The 12,819-nt window shown below is 34.1% G+C and overlaps 2 protein-coding genes across 2 annotated transcripts; one reads left to right on the top strand and one right to left on the bottom strand.

Moving 5' to 3' along the window:
• Positions 1 to 1,233: 1,233 nt before the first annotated feature.
• Positions 1,234 to 10,918, top strand: LOC108210947 (uncharacterized). Its single transcript, XM_017382411.2, has 17 exons — positions 1,234 to 1,384; positions 3,046 to 3,118; positions 4,811 to 4,854; positions 5,665 to 5,707; positions 6,029 to 6,220; positions 6,434 to 6,505; positions 6,779 to 6,823; positions 7,029 to 7,108; positions 7,265 to 7,329; positions 7,414 to 7,480; positions 7,586 to 7,699; positions 7,878 to 7,951; positions 9,061 to 9,158; positions 9,241 to 9,300; positions 9,394 to 9,462; positions 9,545 to 9,598; positions 10,545 to 10,918. Exons 1-17 carry the CDS (start codon positions 1,296 to 1,298, stop codon positions 10,605 to 10,607), a joined length of 1,302 nt encoding a protein of 433 aa, XP_017237900.1. The 5' UTR covers positions 1,234 to 1,295; the 3' UTR covers positions 10,608 to 10,918.
• A 361-nt stretch (positions 10,919 to 11,279) lies between these two features.
• On the bottom strand, positions 11,280 to 12,229 carry LOC108213241 (peroxisomal membrane protein 11-4). The gene has a single exon (XM_017385011.2). It carries the CDS (start codon positions 12,107 to 12,109, stop codon positions 11,438 to 11,440), a length of 672 nt encoding a protein of 223 aa, XP_017240500.1. The 5' UTR covers positions 12,110 to 12,229; the 3' UTR covers positions 11,280 to 11,437.
• Positions 12,230 to 12,819: the final 590 nt, after the last annotated feature.

The following is a 12,819-nucleotide window of genomic DNA, read 5'->3' as shown; positions in this document are numbered from 1 at the left end:
CAAATGTAACAATACAGTTTATAACCATAACAGATGCATCAGATGGACGTCAAGTGAAAAATAAAACATAATCAAAGATATTATAAAGTCTATAAACGTGATGGTGCCATTTCAAATAACATAATAATGGTTAAGATACATATATAAGATAAATCTAAGAACATATTGATTTATGCCTTATAATACAGACCACGATCATCAATCATTTGACTATTTTTATTTTGTTTATCAATCGTAGTAATTATATATGCATCGCCTTATGATGAACATATGTCAATTTATACAAATTTACATATTTTTCACCAAAATTTATTTTGTTGATGGAATTCATCATCTTTGATAACTTATGAAACATTTCTTCATTGTTTATTTCAGTTAGCAAAAATCACAAGTGAATAATGAGATTGCCTAATGAATTAAACAATGAAGAAAGTGCTTCATAGATTACCAACTTGAAAACTTGCACTAGCAGTAGACATAAATAATTACACAATGATTTGAAGAGATAAAGGGCATGGGATCTTTATATAGAGGATGGGCGGAGAAAGTTAAGAAAATTCAGCGGTTACAAATGTGTAACTGATGGGCGGAGAAAATAATAAAAATTAAATAGTTATAAGCGTGTAACCGACGTGCACATAAAATGAGAAATATTTGGCAGTTACAAGTGCATACTTGTTGGACGGAGAAAATTATGAAAAATTAAAATTAAATGTTAAATGTTACGATTTTGAAATTTTTTTGTTTAATTAAGCTATTTCCAAATCAAAATGATTTTACATGTCAAATATTTTTTAATAAAAGTGTATATATTTATAATAAATATCACATTATATTTATTTTTTATATTTAAAATAGTGTATATTTTAAGTACTTAATACACATATCACTAAAAATTTAAATTCATTTGATATGTAAAATCATTTTAATTTGGGGATAACTTAATTAAACAAAAAAATTAAAAAAATAAATATCATCAAAAACTAAATCTAGTCTATTTTAATATGTAATTTTCTATTTCTTAAAATAATAAATAAATATTATCTAGTAGTTGGTTAAAAATTAGTCAATTTAACTTCTTGAAAAGCAAAAGGGACATGTAATTGAGACAGAAGAAATATTTTAACGAAAGTTAACGAAATTTAACGGAGAAATATGCCTCTTAAAATTTAAAAATAAGGGTACGAATTGAGTTACTGAAATTACGGATACAATATCGTTTTTAAACGAGAGTCAAGGATACCTCAAAATATAAAGGGACAATTTGAACTGTGAAACGAGAAAAGAAGAGAGTGATGTCGAACAGCGAAGAAGACCGTCGGAGAAAGTATGAAGAAGCTTTGGAAATCAAATCTCTCCGCCGTATCATCAGCGCCTTTCTTAAGTAACTATCTATCTGTTTTTATGTTTCAACTGAATGTCTCATTCAATTCGTCTCAGCTCAGCTCTTTTTACTCATTTCTCATCCTCTAAAACCCTAACATTGTTAATTTGATTATAAATATAGCTGTGTGATTATTTTTGTTGCTTTATCAGTTAATTAGTAGTATTAAGTCTAGTGAGAGTCTTGTGTTTCTATGATCTAGGGTTTTTAGGTTGGAGATGGTTAGGGTTTTAGATGCTAGAGACGAGTAAAAAGAAGAAAAATCGCTATTTTGTTTTACGGATTAATGCTGTAATGCCAGGTACAGATTACTTACAAAGGGTGAAGGTAGAATGCTGCGGTACTAATTGATTAAAAATGTTAACCGAAAAGGATATTACGTGATTTAGCAACATAGAAAAATAAATGCCACACTGTATTGACTCTCTTCCCTTTACAAAATTTTATTGTTCTAGGTTTGTTTAATTTTTCCTCCAGCTTTAGTTGATCACGACACCTGTTGTCACATTCTGGTCTAGAATTCCTAATTATCTTTAGTTTGTTTTAGCTTTAGTTAGTTTTTTCAAATACAAGGAAAAATCTCCTTTGGCAATGCTATGCTGTTTCAATGGGCTAGGGTTGATAAACTGTTTACCTTATCTTATCAAACTGGGGCGGGACGACTCAATGTTGTTAGGAAGGATATTGGACTATATCTATAATGCAACTACTATCTTTATGGGCAACAAATAACATATTTTGTATAATTGTTAAGTCTCTCTCTCATCTCCTTCCCTGTATATAACATAAACCTCTAAAGCAACTTGAACTTCAAAAACTAAAATTTGCAGAGTTGCACCCTGACATATATTTATATATGTTCTTTGGGGATTAATTCGGTACTCTCTACTGTGTCTTTGCTCCAGTATTGTCTCTTTATCACTGCTCAAAATGTCTATTGTTCAGTTGAGACGAAATGTGACATGAGGTTGTCTATAAGGCCTAGTGTTGAGTTTATAGTTATTGGTGCTGCAAGAGGATATATCTGATTGTAATAGATTGTTGTTCTTACTATTTCATTTATGCTTTAGACAATCAAAGGGTACGTTTTGCCACTAGCCCACTATGTCAATATTTCTTGTATCTTTTATGAAAGAATCGTGCCAATCATATGCATTACTAATTCTTATATATTCCTTTCAATAGCAATGACAGGACAATGGGACATTATCTGATGACCTGATCAGTATACTGTGGCCCTGTTTGGGAATTAGCAGTTAGCGGTTAGCTGTTAGCGGATCGAATTAGATGTTTTGACTAGCGGATTGGATTAGCTGTTTCTCGTAAAATTGTTTGGTAAATAGCTGATTAATTAGCTTTTTCTGACACAAACCAAAACCTCTAATCCAAAAAGCTCCTCAAAGTAGCTTTTTCAAAATTAGCTTTTTGGACCCAAATCTCTATTTCAATCCGCTAACTACCACACACTAAAATTAGCGGATTCTAGTGGTCAAACCTCTAAATCACCTCAAACCTCTAACTTCCAAACAGGGCCTGTGTATATATGAGACACATATTTGACAAGCATCCTCTTTCTTTAAATGATGTTATTCATTTAAATCATTTCGGTTATATAAATAATTAATGTTTTCTGATTCTTGTCCTTCCTGTAATTGATATAGTTATCCAGAGGCTGCAGAGGAGGACTTGAAAAGATATGAAAGATCCTTTAGAAGGCTTTCCCAGGCTGACAAGGTAAACCTTCCTGCATGTCTGGTTCTGTGGCACTAATTGATGCCTTCAAGTTTCCACATCTTGATACATATTTGTGATATGAGAAACATTGATCATCTGTTGGTACCTAATGAAGAAATTTGTTCTAGAGATATGCCATCCAGCACTTTGTACACATTGTATAGAATACTTTTTATTGTATAGGCAGTTGTATTTGACAACTAATGAATCTCCGATGTAGACTATATGAAAAAGAATTACATACCATGCCTACTACAACTGTTTGCATTATAAGAAGCGGCATTCTTTCTTCTTTTGGATGAACGATTTTTTTTTCCTCAATAATGCATTGGAAATGCAAAATGATAATTTTTTTTAACATAATTACGAATTAGAACCTTAATAATCTGATATTTAATAGTAAAAGACACGCCCATGTGCCCAAGTAGTATACCTGGATTGTGCAAACCATCATTTTTATATTACTAAATGGGCTTGTTACTGGATATACAAGTCGTATGACATGCTACTACATAGAGATGGCATTTCTACCCGACCCGATGGATACCCGACTCGTTCCGACCCGATTGGGTCTACCCGAACCCGATTTTTTTGGATTTGGATCCGGATCTGGATCTTATTTTTGGACTCGAAAAAATTTGGATCTGGATCTGGATCTCAGGTATTCCGAACCGAGACCCGACCCGAAACCCGAAACCCGATTTAAACCCGATCCGAACCCGAAATCCGATAAAAACCCGATACAAAATATTTTATATATATATATATATATATATATGTTGAATGTAAAGTATATATATTGAAATATTATGAATTATTAGGTATGAATATTAACATTTCACTTAATTTTATATTTGCAATATAGAATTTATATTTATTTCATCAATATTTTATTTTACTTAATTATTGTGCATTAAAAAATCTATATACAATAAAAATAATAAAATATAAATGATAGGTTGAATGATTGTATACAATTGAGTTAACATGTTTCACGTGTTTATTGTAATAAATGAAGCCTGTAATTCCCTTTTTTATATTTCTAAAGTTAAAAAAAATAATCCATAATCACATTTTTTATAGATATATAATTTTTAATTTGTATTTCATTTTTTTTTAAAATACCCGAATTAGACCCGAACCCGAACCGAAACCCGAAAAAACCCGACGGATCGGATCTGGATCTTCATTTTTTGGACCCGGACCCGAATCCGACCCGACCCGAAATATAATGGATCGGGTCTGGATCTCAAGAAACCCGACCCGATCCGACCCGTTGCCATCCCTAACTACAGAGTGGTGGTTGTATCTTGCCATACATTCTCAATAATGCAGCAAGCACATGCTCTTGTAGATAACCACAGTGATAGTTCCATTAGGTGGGTGTCTGCATATGCATGCTTCTTGTTGAACAATGTTTATATATGCTAAATGCTGTAATAATTTTGTACCCAAAAGTGTGTCTTTCCTTACTTCTCCATCAATCTACTTTTGTTATGAGAATATTCTTTGTTTATATCTGTTTACACTTTACACTGACACATCTGATCTGTTTCTGTTGTTTTTTAGTGAAGAACTGTCTTCACTCATTCAATATCGGGTTAAAACAAGTGTTTATCCAGTTGGGTATATCATTGCTTGTAAGTTTTGCCTTGGTGGCTTTCTCTCTGATTCTCTTTTATGCTTTTGCAGGCTCTCCTATCTCACCTTCCTGAAAAATATCAAAGAATGAGAAGGTAGATTTCAGTTGTTTATATCTTGTATCATAAATTTGAGGGTACCGTAGTATTTCCAATAGATAGTTTCATGTTAGCGTCCAGTGGTTTAGATATTCACTGTATTCCATAAATAGTTTCATGTTTTACGAAATACTCCACAAATATTCACTGTATTCTGTTTTTTGAATAGAACTGAATTGAACACGACTTTCAATAAAAAAAATTAGTACTTGGTTGGTTGGTTTTATGACACTCTTAGTCACAGAGAGACGGTATTTAAAGCACTCTTTTGAGACCCTAAGCGGTCTTCTGCTCCCTGGTTTAGATAGCATCATTAAGCAGTGAATAGTTTTTCACAGCATTAATATTTTGAGGCCTCGACGCTCTTTTTTAAAAATGTATATCCCTTTTTGTGTTTCTCCCGCAAATTTTTGAAATAGTCGAAAAATATTGACTGTATTCTTATTAGAACTGAAGAACACGACTTTCTATTGAAAAAGTTGTACTTGGTTGGTTGGTTCCGTGAAACTCTTAATCGTCCTTGCTTTACTCATGCCTGTGTAGGTCGTTTCAAGAACAATAGAATAAGTACCTGAAGTAACGTATCTATTTAACTCTTATCAAAAGAGGGAAATTACTTGGTGATATTTTGCACTTGCAGTGCGATACAGTTGTTAATACTAGTAGGGATTTCTGTATTCTGACTAGAATAGGTAGTATATGCTGTAGCTAAATACTGGCAAGTATTTGGATGTGTGCACATATATTTGTTTGTTCTGTAGAGAATCGGTTAATTTTGAATCTGAAGCTGGCATGCTTTACTTGCAGGTGTATCTCACGGAATACATTTTTTATATTTGAAATGCTGAAGGTGATAATTCTGGTCTCCCCCCCCCTCTCCCTCCCTCCCTCTCGCTCGCTCGCTCTATATGTATAGACACACACACACACATATGTCATATTTCCTACGAAAGAGATTGTATATACTGTACGCTGAAGCATTTGGCTGTTTGCCTTGCTATCAAATACTCCCTCAGATATATAAATTTGTCCTGTGTATAGTTCCCAGTCTGGAGAACGTATTTTTCTTCCATAGCTGTGCCAGATGTATGTGCAATCCGGTTGAGCTGTTTTGGCATAACTTGAAGTTGTATATTAAGCTATTATAGTGTAAATTTATATTGTTTGGCAGGCATTTGATCCTCCGCTTGATATTAGCCAAGACCCTGACATCTGTAAACAAGATCCGCAGAATGTCTCAAACAATACCAAAGAAACAAACCACTGTTCTTGTGTGCCTGCATCAAGTAGAAAAGAATTTCATCCAGAGGGCGGTGAAGCTAGTGTTGGGGGAGGGGGAAGCATAATATCTAAATTTACCAAGGTAAATGCTACTGGTGAACTCAATGTAGCATCAAGCTATTTTCTCTATATTAAATCGTTTTCTTGATTATGCTGTTTGCTATATATATATTTTTTATTCTGAGTTTGATACTTTCTTGTTAAAGGAAAAAAATTGACAAGTTGAAAATATATTTCTAGATGTTCAGGAATGAGTATCAGCTGACACTTTCCTGTTATCCTGTCGTATTTTCAGACAACTTCACCACCTCCCGATTGGTTAGATCCATCATTACAGATGCGTGTTCCCCTAGTTGATGTAGACAAGGTATTACATTTATCTCTTTGGCTAATTTTACTCAGTCAATAGATGTTTAAGACTTCTAATATATCTAATCATTTAAGTTAAGGGTTGAGGAGATAACTGTTTGTAGTATTAACTCTCATATTATGAATTTTGATGTGAAATTGTTGGTATTAAGACTGATAATTGATGAGATGGAAAAAAGAATGTATCAGTATCTGCTCAACTTTTTATATCAACCGTTTGGTCGTTTTGAAGGTTTCTTCTCTCATTCACCTCGGTAATTATTTTTGCCAGGTTCGCTGTATCATTAGAAATATTGTAAGGGATTGGGCGGCTGAGGTACTCTTTTATTTCTCTTGTTTTGATTCTTCTTTTGGAACTTACAGATTTATTGTTATTATATTTACCCCTGTTAATATACCAATACAAAAGGTAAATTTTTAAAAAAGTTGTGAAGAAGAAGGTACAAGGTGGAGAAGTGATGTAAAAAATTGAAAGAGCAAACAAGAAAAGAATGTATTCATTTAACTATCTATATTTGCAGGGCCAAAAAGAACGTGACCAGTGCTATAAGCCTATTCTTGAAGAGCTTGAATTACAATTTCCAAATCGAAGTAAAGAGAGGTATTATTAAGTGATTTTTCATTAGGTCTTCAAGTACTGTTAAGCTCTAGTTCGATTGACTGTGCTAGAAGACTTCTCATATAATATCTATAGAATCTCATGGATTTCATGTATATCAGTTGAGAACTAAAGTGTTAATGTGTTACAATTTGCTAGCCCTCCTTCTTGTTTAGTTCCTGGTGCTGGGCTCGGAAGGCTGGCATTAGATATTTCATGTCTTGGTATGTTGCAAAACTGGAACCCATATATTATGAGCTCATATATATCATTTACGAGAGCTCTGACAAATTAATGTAATCATCAAGGTTTTGCAAGCCAGGGAAATGAATTTTCGTACTATATGATGATCTGCTCAAGTTTTATTCTAAACCAGTAAGATTATCACTCAGTCACTGATCAATTCCATGCTCTTCGTAGTTTTTCTAATGTTAAAGATCAATCAACTTAACATAGGTCTTCATTTCATTACTGATATAGAACAGAGAGGGCTAATGAATGGACTATCCATCCTTGGATTCATAGCAATTGCAATTCGCTCTCTGACAACGACCAGCTGCGTCCCATTTTAATACCGGATATTCATCCAGCTAGGTATGAAATTCTTTTCGAAATTTACCAACTAAAAATGTTGCCACCGATGGCACACAGTTGAATAGTCGATTAGTGCTCTTAAAACCATTCAAATTAGTTATTTAATATCATTGCGACTGCATTTTCTGTTTGAGTATCTGAATGTTCCAAATTTCGTTTAACTTCCCTTATGAAACAGCGCAGGAATCACTGAAGGGTTTTCCATGTGTGGTGGTGATTTTGTCGAAGTTTACGGTGATGCAAGTCAAGTAGGTGGGTTTTCTGATATTGATGCAACTTATTAACCTTGGAATTGAGATCTTCTGTGTAAACTTTAGCGTTGACATTAGACTTCCTCTAGTTGATTTGAAAAATAAAAGCTCGTAAATAGTCTCCCTGTGCTATTCTCCCTTGGTAGGCCACATAGCTCTCTACTTCGAGGTAGATCCTATGGACTTCAACCTAGACTCACCGTGAAATGGGAGATTTTTATGTAGGTCATAGGGCGAGGATTAAGGACCACAATAAATGCATGGATGGAGTTTTGGTTACTTAGGAGACCAGTATATCTATAATGTTGTGTTTGGTTGGGGTGAATGATTGCGGAAGGAATGGAATGAAAAATGAACTATCTTATGGATGATTTTTAAGAAATTTCATTCCTTCCTCCATTCCATTCCCTACATCATATGCTAGATATCACCCCATCCATTTGAGATGGAATGCTCCATTCTCTCCCATCCTCAATTTCTTCTCAAATCTCATTATAGCAATTTTGCACTCCTTCAAATTTTTTTCAAAACTTTCTTCCTATCTCTATTAGTTTCAAGTATTTTTTACTCATTTCATTCCATTCTCCCCAACCAAACACAACATAAGAGTTCTTTAGCTAGTTCCTAGTTGGGTGTTATGTTACTCTCTGTATGTTAGCACTTTGTTTCATATGAGCCTAGGTAAAGTGTGAATACTGTAATTGGTTGTATTAATTGATGGTGCACAAAACATGTGAGATCAACATTGGTGATACTACACCACATATATCTCCCTTCTAACTTTTTAGAGTCTGTGTAGTTCTTCTTTATCGCTTCTTCTGCAAAGCAAACTAATTTATTTCTAGGTCTGGACTACATATTATATCCCGACACTAAAGAACAATTTCATAGTATCAAATGTTCTGCTTGATCTCTTATTTCTCTTCTTGACCTGACTTTCCTTTAGAGTTGAAGCCAAAGCTGACACATATATGAATCTCTTTGATACAGTTCCTTCTTTTATGTGATTATGTCAGTATGCAGATTTTAAGTTACAGTCTTCTTGTGATTAATGTACGAGGTTCTTAAGTTCAATGATATGGTAATCCAAAGCTTGTTCTGTATATGCAGGAGCCTGGGATGCAGTTGTGACCTGTTTCTTCCTTGATACGGCGCACAACATTACCAGATATATCGAAATAATTTCGAGAATTCTAAGAGATGGCGGTGTAAGTACTCTGAGAAGTTGTGGGCTTTATTTAGATAATTAGATGTATTCTGTGAAAAAAATTTAGGATGATTGCTTGGCAGGTCTGGATAAACTTGGGGCCCCTGCTTTATCACTTTGCGGATCTGTATAGTCAAGATGATGTATGCTCCTCTTTTTTATGCAACTGCTCATATTCATGGTCTGCAGACTGTAGATGTTGATGCAGTGATTTTATTTTGATTGCCATTTTCCAGGAAATGTCAATTGAACTTAGTTTGGAAGATGTGAAAAAGGTTGCAGTACATTATGGATTTCAGTTGGAGGTAATTTTTATTTGCAGAAAGTTAAATTGTGTTGCATCAAAATTTGAAGATATATTTACAGCATCATTCATTTGGTAAACAGAAAGAAAAGACAATTGAGACTACATATACAGCAAATCCTCGGTCAATGATGCAAGTAAGCTTTTCAACTTCTATTATAAGTTTATTATTAGTTCATCGTAGTTTAGATTTTCCATGCATCTGCTTTCTTGTTTTACATCATTAGTTTAGTTGTACAATGTGACTATGACTCTTTAGAAGCTATTAGTATTTACTATATGGACTCATAGGATCGTGTTAGAACATGTTAAGAATGTATAAAGACTTGACTATATATGTGCTGGTGTTTAGCAATAATCTTATAATGCTATTAGACCAATTAATATTACAATACTATAATTTTCACTCGTGTATGAGATTAGTTTCAGGCAGCAGTTTGTACTCATTGCTTCTTTGTATTCTCCATATATGTTATTACATCAATTATATTGCTTAGACCGTTATAGCCAAGGATGAACAATTTTTTTTTTTTTTTTGGCTAAATACAATTATATTTAATCTTGATGAACATTCTATTTTAATAAGTACTGCACAGTTTTTTACCTTACCCTTACCTGGGAAGTCTTTTTTAAGCATTAGACTATTGAAAAAGGAATCTCATTAGATGGAGGACGAGACTTGTTGAAGTCCCGGATTTTGTTTCGTCCATGTTTTCAGTTGCTTGTGACTGGATATTGTGTGGATGGAAGGTCCTTGTTATTTATATTCTGCTAGAATTGGTTAGAGTTTTGTGTATATGCCACTAAGGGAGGCCTTTATTGTTATTGTGAGATCCTATTTTGGCTTTGTAAATTGTGACAATGGGCTGTAAAGAGAGCTCTCAGATTATGTGAGAAAACAGATAATTTGTTGAGCAGTGAGCACCTGGAGACTAGAGAAATTTGTTGAGCAACTTGAAGCTGTATATGGAATATAGTATAATTGTCCTTGAGATTTTGATATCAGTCTTTTAGTTCATAATTAGTTTTCTTTATTATAGTGATTAAAATTATAAGTGATCTTATTTTATTTTTTGATTTCAGAACCGTTATTACACTGCATTTTGGACGATGCGGAAGGGAGCAACGGCGAACTTGCTGCCCTAATTTAGAGTGACTGTGTGCAATCTGAATAAAATATTACAGTTAAAAGTTTTCACTATAGAACTACCGCAGCTCATCATCATGAACTAATGCCCGAGAAGGGAGTGGACTACATACTACATAGTACTTTACATTAATGTATCAGTTGATAGTATTGGATAAGAATTATTAGGCTGGATTAGAATGAATTTTAACAGACATTTGACTGTTTTAAATAGAGTTAAGTCTAAAATTGCCGGGTCGAGATTTTCTTTTCTATTTTATTTTGATAATTGATGGTTATTATATTCTTGCTAGAATATGCAGTTCAAGTATGATTATTAGTTATTACTGCACTAATATGCCTGTATTGTTGTTATTTTGCTTTAAAGAAAATTAACCCACGAACTAAAACATGTTCTACAGTAGCATAACTAGCGATAAGAGTTGCCCGTGTTCTTACTGGTAAAGTTTTGTGCCCAGTTTTACTTAGGGGGTGTCCACTGTCCACCATTTTCAGTTGGTTCTGGTCAGAAAGAATAGGCGAATAGTGTTTATTATTCAGTTCTAAGAACCTATTGTGAACAGCTCTGTGTTATGATTGAAGTACAAGCAGTTTTCTGCGTAGTTGAGTTTTGAGACAAAACTCCAGCTACAGCCTACAAGTTATGAACACTCGACTCTCATCAGTCGACGAAAAAAAACACTAGCTACAGGTTATGAACATTTCCATGAGCTCACAATATATATTTTTATGAGTTTGGTAACTGTGTTGCAAAGAAGTTACATGTAAGAAAGTAATATCGAGTCTTACTAATGAATAAGATTCAACATCAGACTTTTCCTTGGCACTATCAGGAAGGCCAGTTTCTATACCAACCAGCCCATGCAGAGACTAAACCACTAATCCCAAGCGTAACTGCATGGTTGCAGAACGGATTCGGTTCGATATCTGCCACGGCAATGATCAGATCCGCCACGTTGGCCGCCACCCCCATCAGTCTCATCGTTCTATCAATTCTCAATTTTTTCACTTCCTCCTCGGTGTCTGATGGTTTCTCCATCAAAATATTCTTTTGTTTTCTAACACCTTCTCTTATGAGAATAAGGTCAGCTATGATGAAAAATATATAGCCAAAAGACTCACCAAATGCCGAAATGAAGCTCATTCGTCGCGCTAATTTGGGGTCCAACACTTCAATTCTTGACAACCAAAGAAAATGGTCGAAGAAGAAGTAGACCATTTCTCCAGCATTGGCCAGCACAGCTAGAACCTGGAAAGTCTTGCTCGAGCCCGGGGCTCGCCTGATTGCATTGAAACCCGTGAGAAATCGGCCTGTACGAAAGGCTTTCCTGCTCAAGCCAGCCGCAACTTCCCATTTCTTGGCCCTCGAGGCGATATCTGGGTTTGATACTTCAACTTGATAGTTAACAAGCTTGGAAACATATTGAAATGTTTTTACAAGCTTGTCAATACCATCTCTTTTTGCTAAGAAAACTACTAGCTTATCAACTGTGTCATTCATAATTCACTAGTCTATGGAATTTGTAACCAATTGGTCTTAAGTATAGCTTGAGGGTTGCGTTAAGTTCCTGTATATGATTATGTTAACATGAAGCATAGCCACAGAATTGGATGTAATGAGATAAAACTATATGAAACATACACTGATATATGGTTGGATAATATTGTTGTGAATATGAAATGCAGATACTAGAGACAATTTTTTTTGGAATTATTGTGGTTTTTGTATCTTTTCTCTTTTTTCAATTTTTTTTCGGAGAGACTCTGCGACGCACACGATAATGTCAGAATATCAGTATTACATAGATAGCATTAATCAGATTGATTTGGAATTAGTCTCCTCTCCTATATCTCCTATACATCATGACAAGAAGGCGATTTTTAGCAATGAGGCATTAGATTAGAATTACAAGATGTCCAATTTATTCGCTGCGGCATATGAAATATATCCTTTTTTTTCTCCGCCGTCCAATCTTTCAGTTAAGATTATATAAACTTATAATGCCGGTAATTCTATTGCCCCGATTGGGGAACATTCGATTTATATTTTAATGAATTGTTTTTGGTCTATGAATTTTAATGGATTGCATGTGATTTTAATTTTACGCTGATTCTTGATAAAATGTAGCATAGTTTTGATAGAATTTAAGTACAATGCTTCAAAATTCCATGAATATTGATGGAATTTCAAAAAACCTAAAATACACTGAA

Source organism: Daucus carota, chromosome 3 (assembly GCF_001625215.2).
Source record: "Daucus carota subsp. sativus chromosome 3, DH1 v3.0, whole genome shotgun sequence".
NCBI lineage: Eukaryota > Viridiplantae > Streptophyta > Magnoliopsida > Apiales > Apiaceae > Daucus > Daucus carota.
The sequence above is the reverse complement of the archived record's forward strand: the minus strand, read 5'-3'. Positions and strand labels throughout refer to the sequence as shown.

What these genes read in the sequence shown, in the direction of transcription:
- LOC108210947 (XM_017382411.2), top strand. Translation starts at nt 1,296, where the DNA reads ATGTCGAACAGCGAAGAAGACCGTCGGAGAAAGTATGAAGAAGCTTTG. An exon ending in TAATATCTAAATTTACCAAG is followed by an intron (nt 6,221 to 6,433) that starts GTAAATGCTACT and finishes TCGTATTTTCAG; the next exon opens with ACAACTTCACCACCTCCCGA. An exon ending in GAATTCTAAGAGATGGCGGT is followed by an intron (nt 9,159 to 9,240) that starts GTAAGTACTCTG and finishes ATTGCTTGGCAG; the next exon opens with GTCTGGATAAACTTGGGGCC.
- LOC108213241 (XM_017385011.2), bottom strand. Translation starts at nt 12,109, where the DNA reads ATGAATGACACAGTTGATAAGCTAGTAGTTTTCTTAGCAAAAAGAGAT.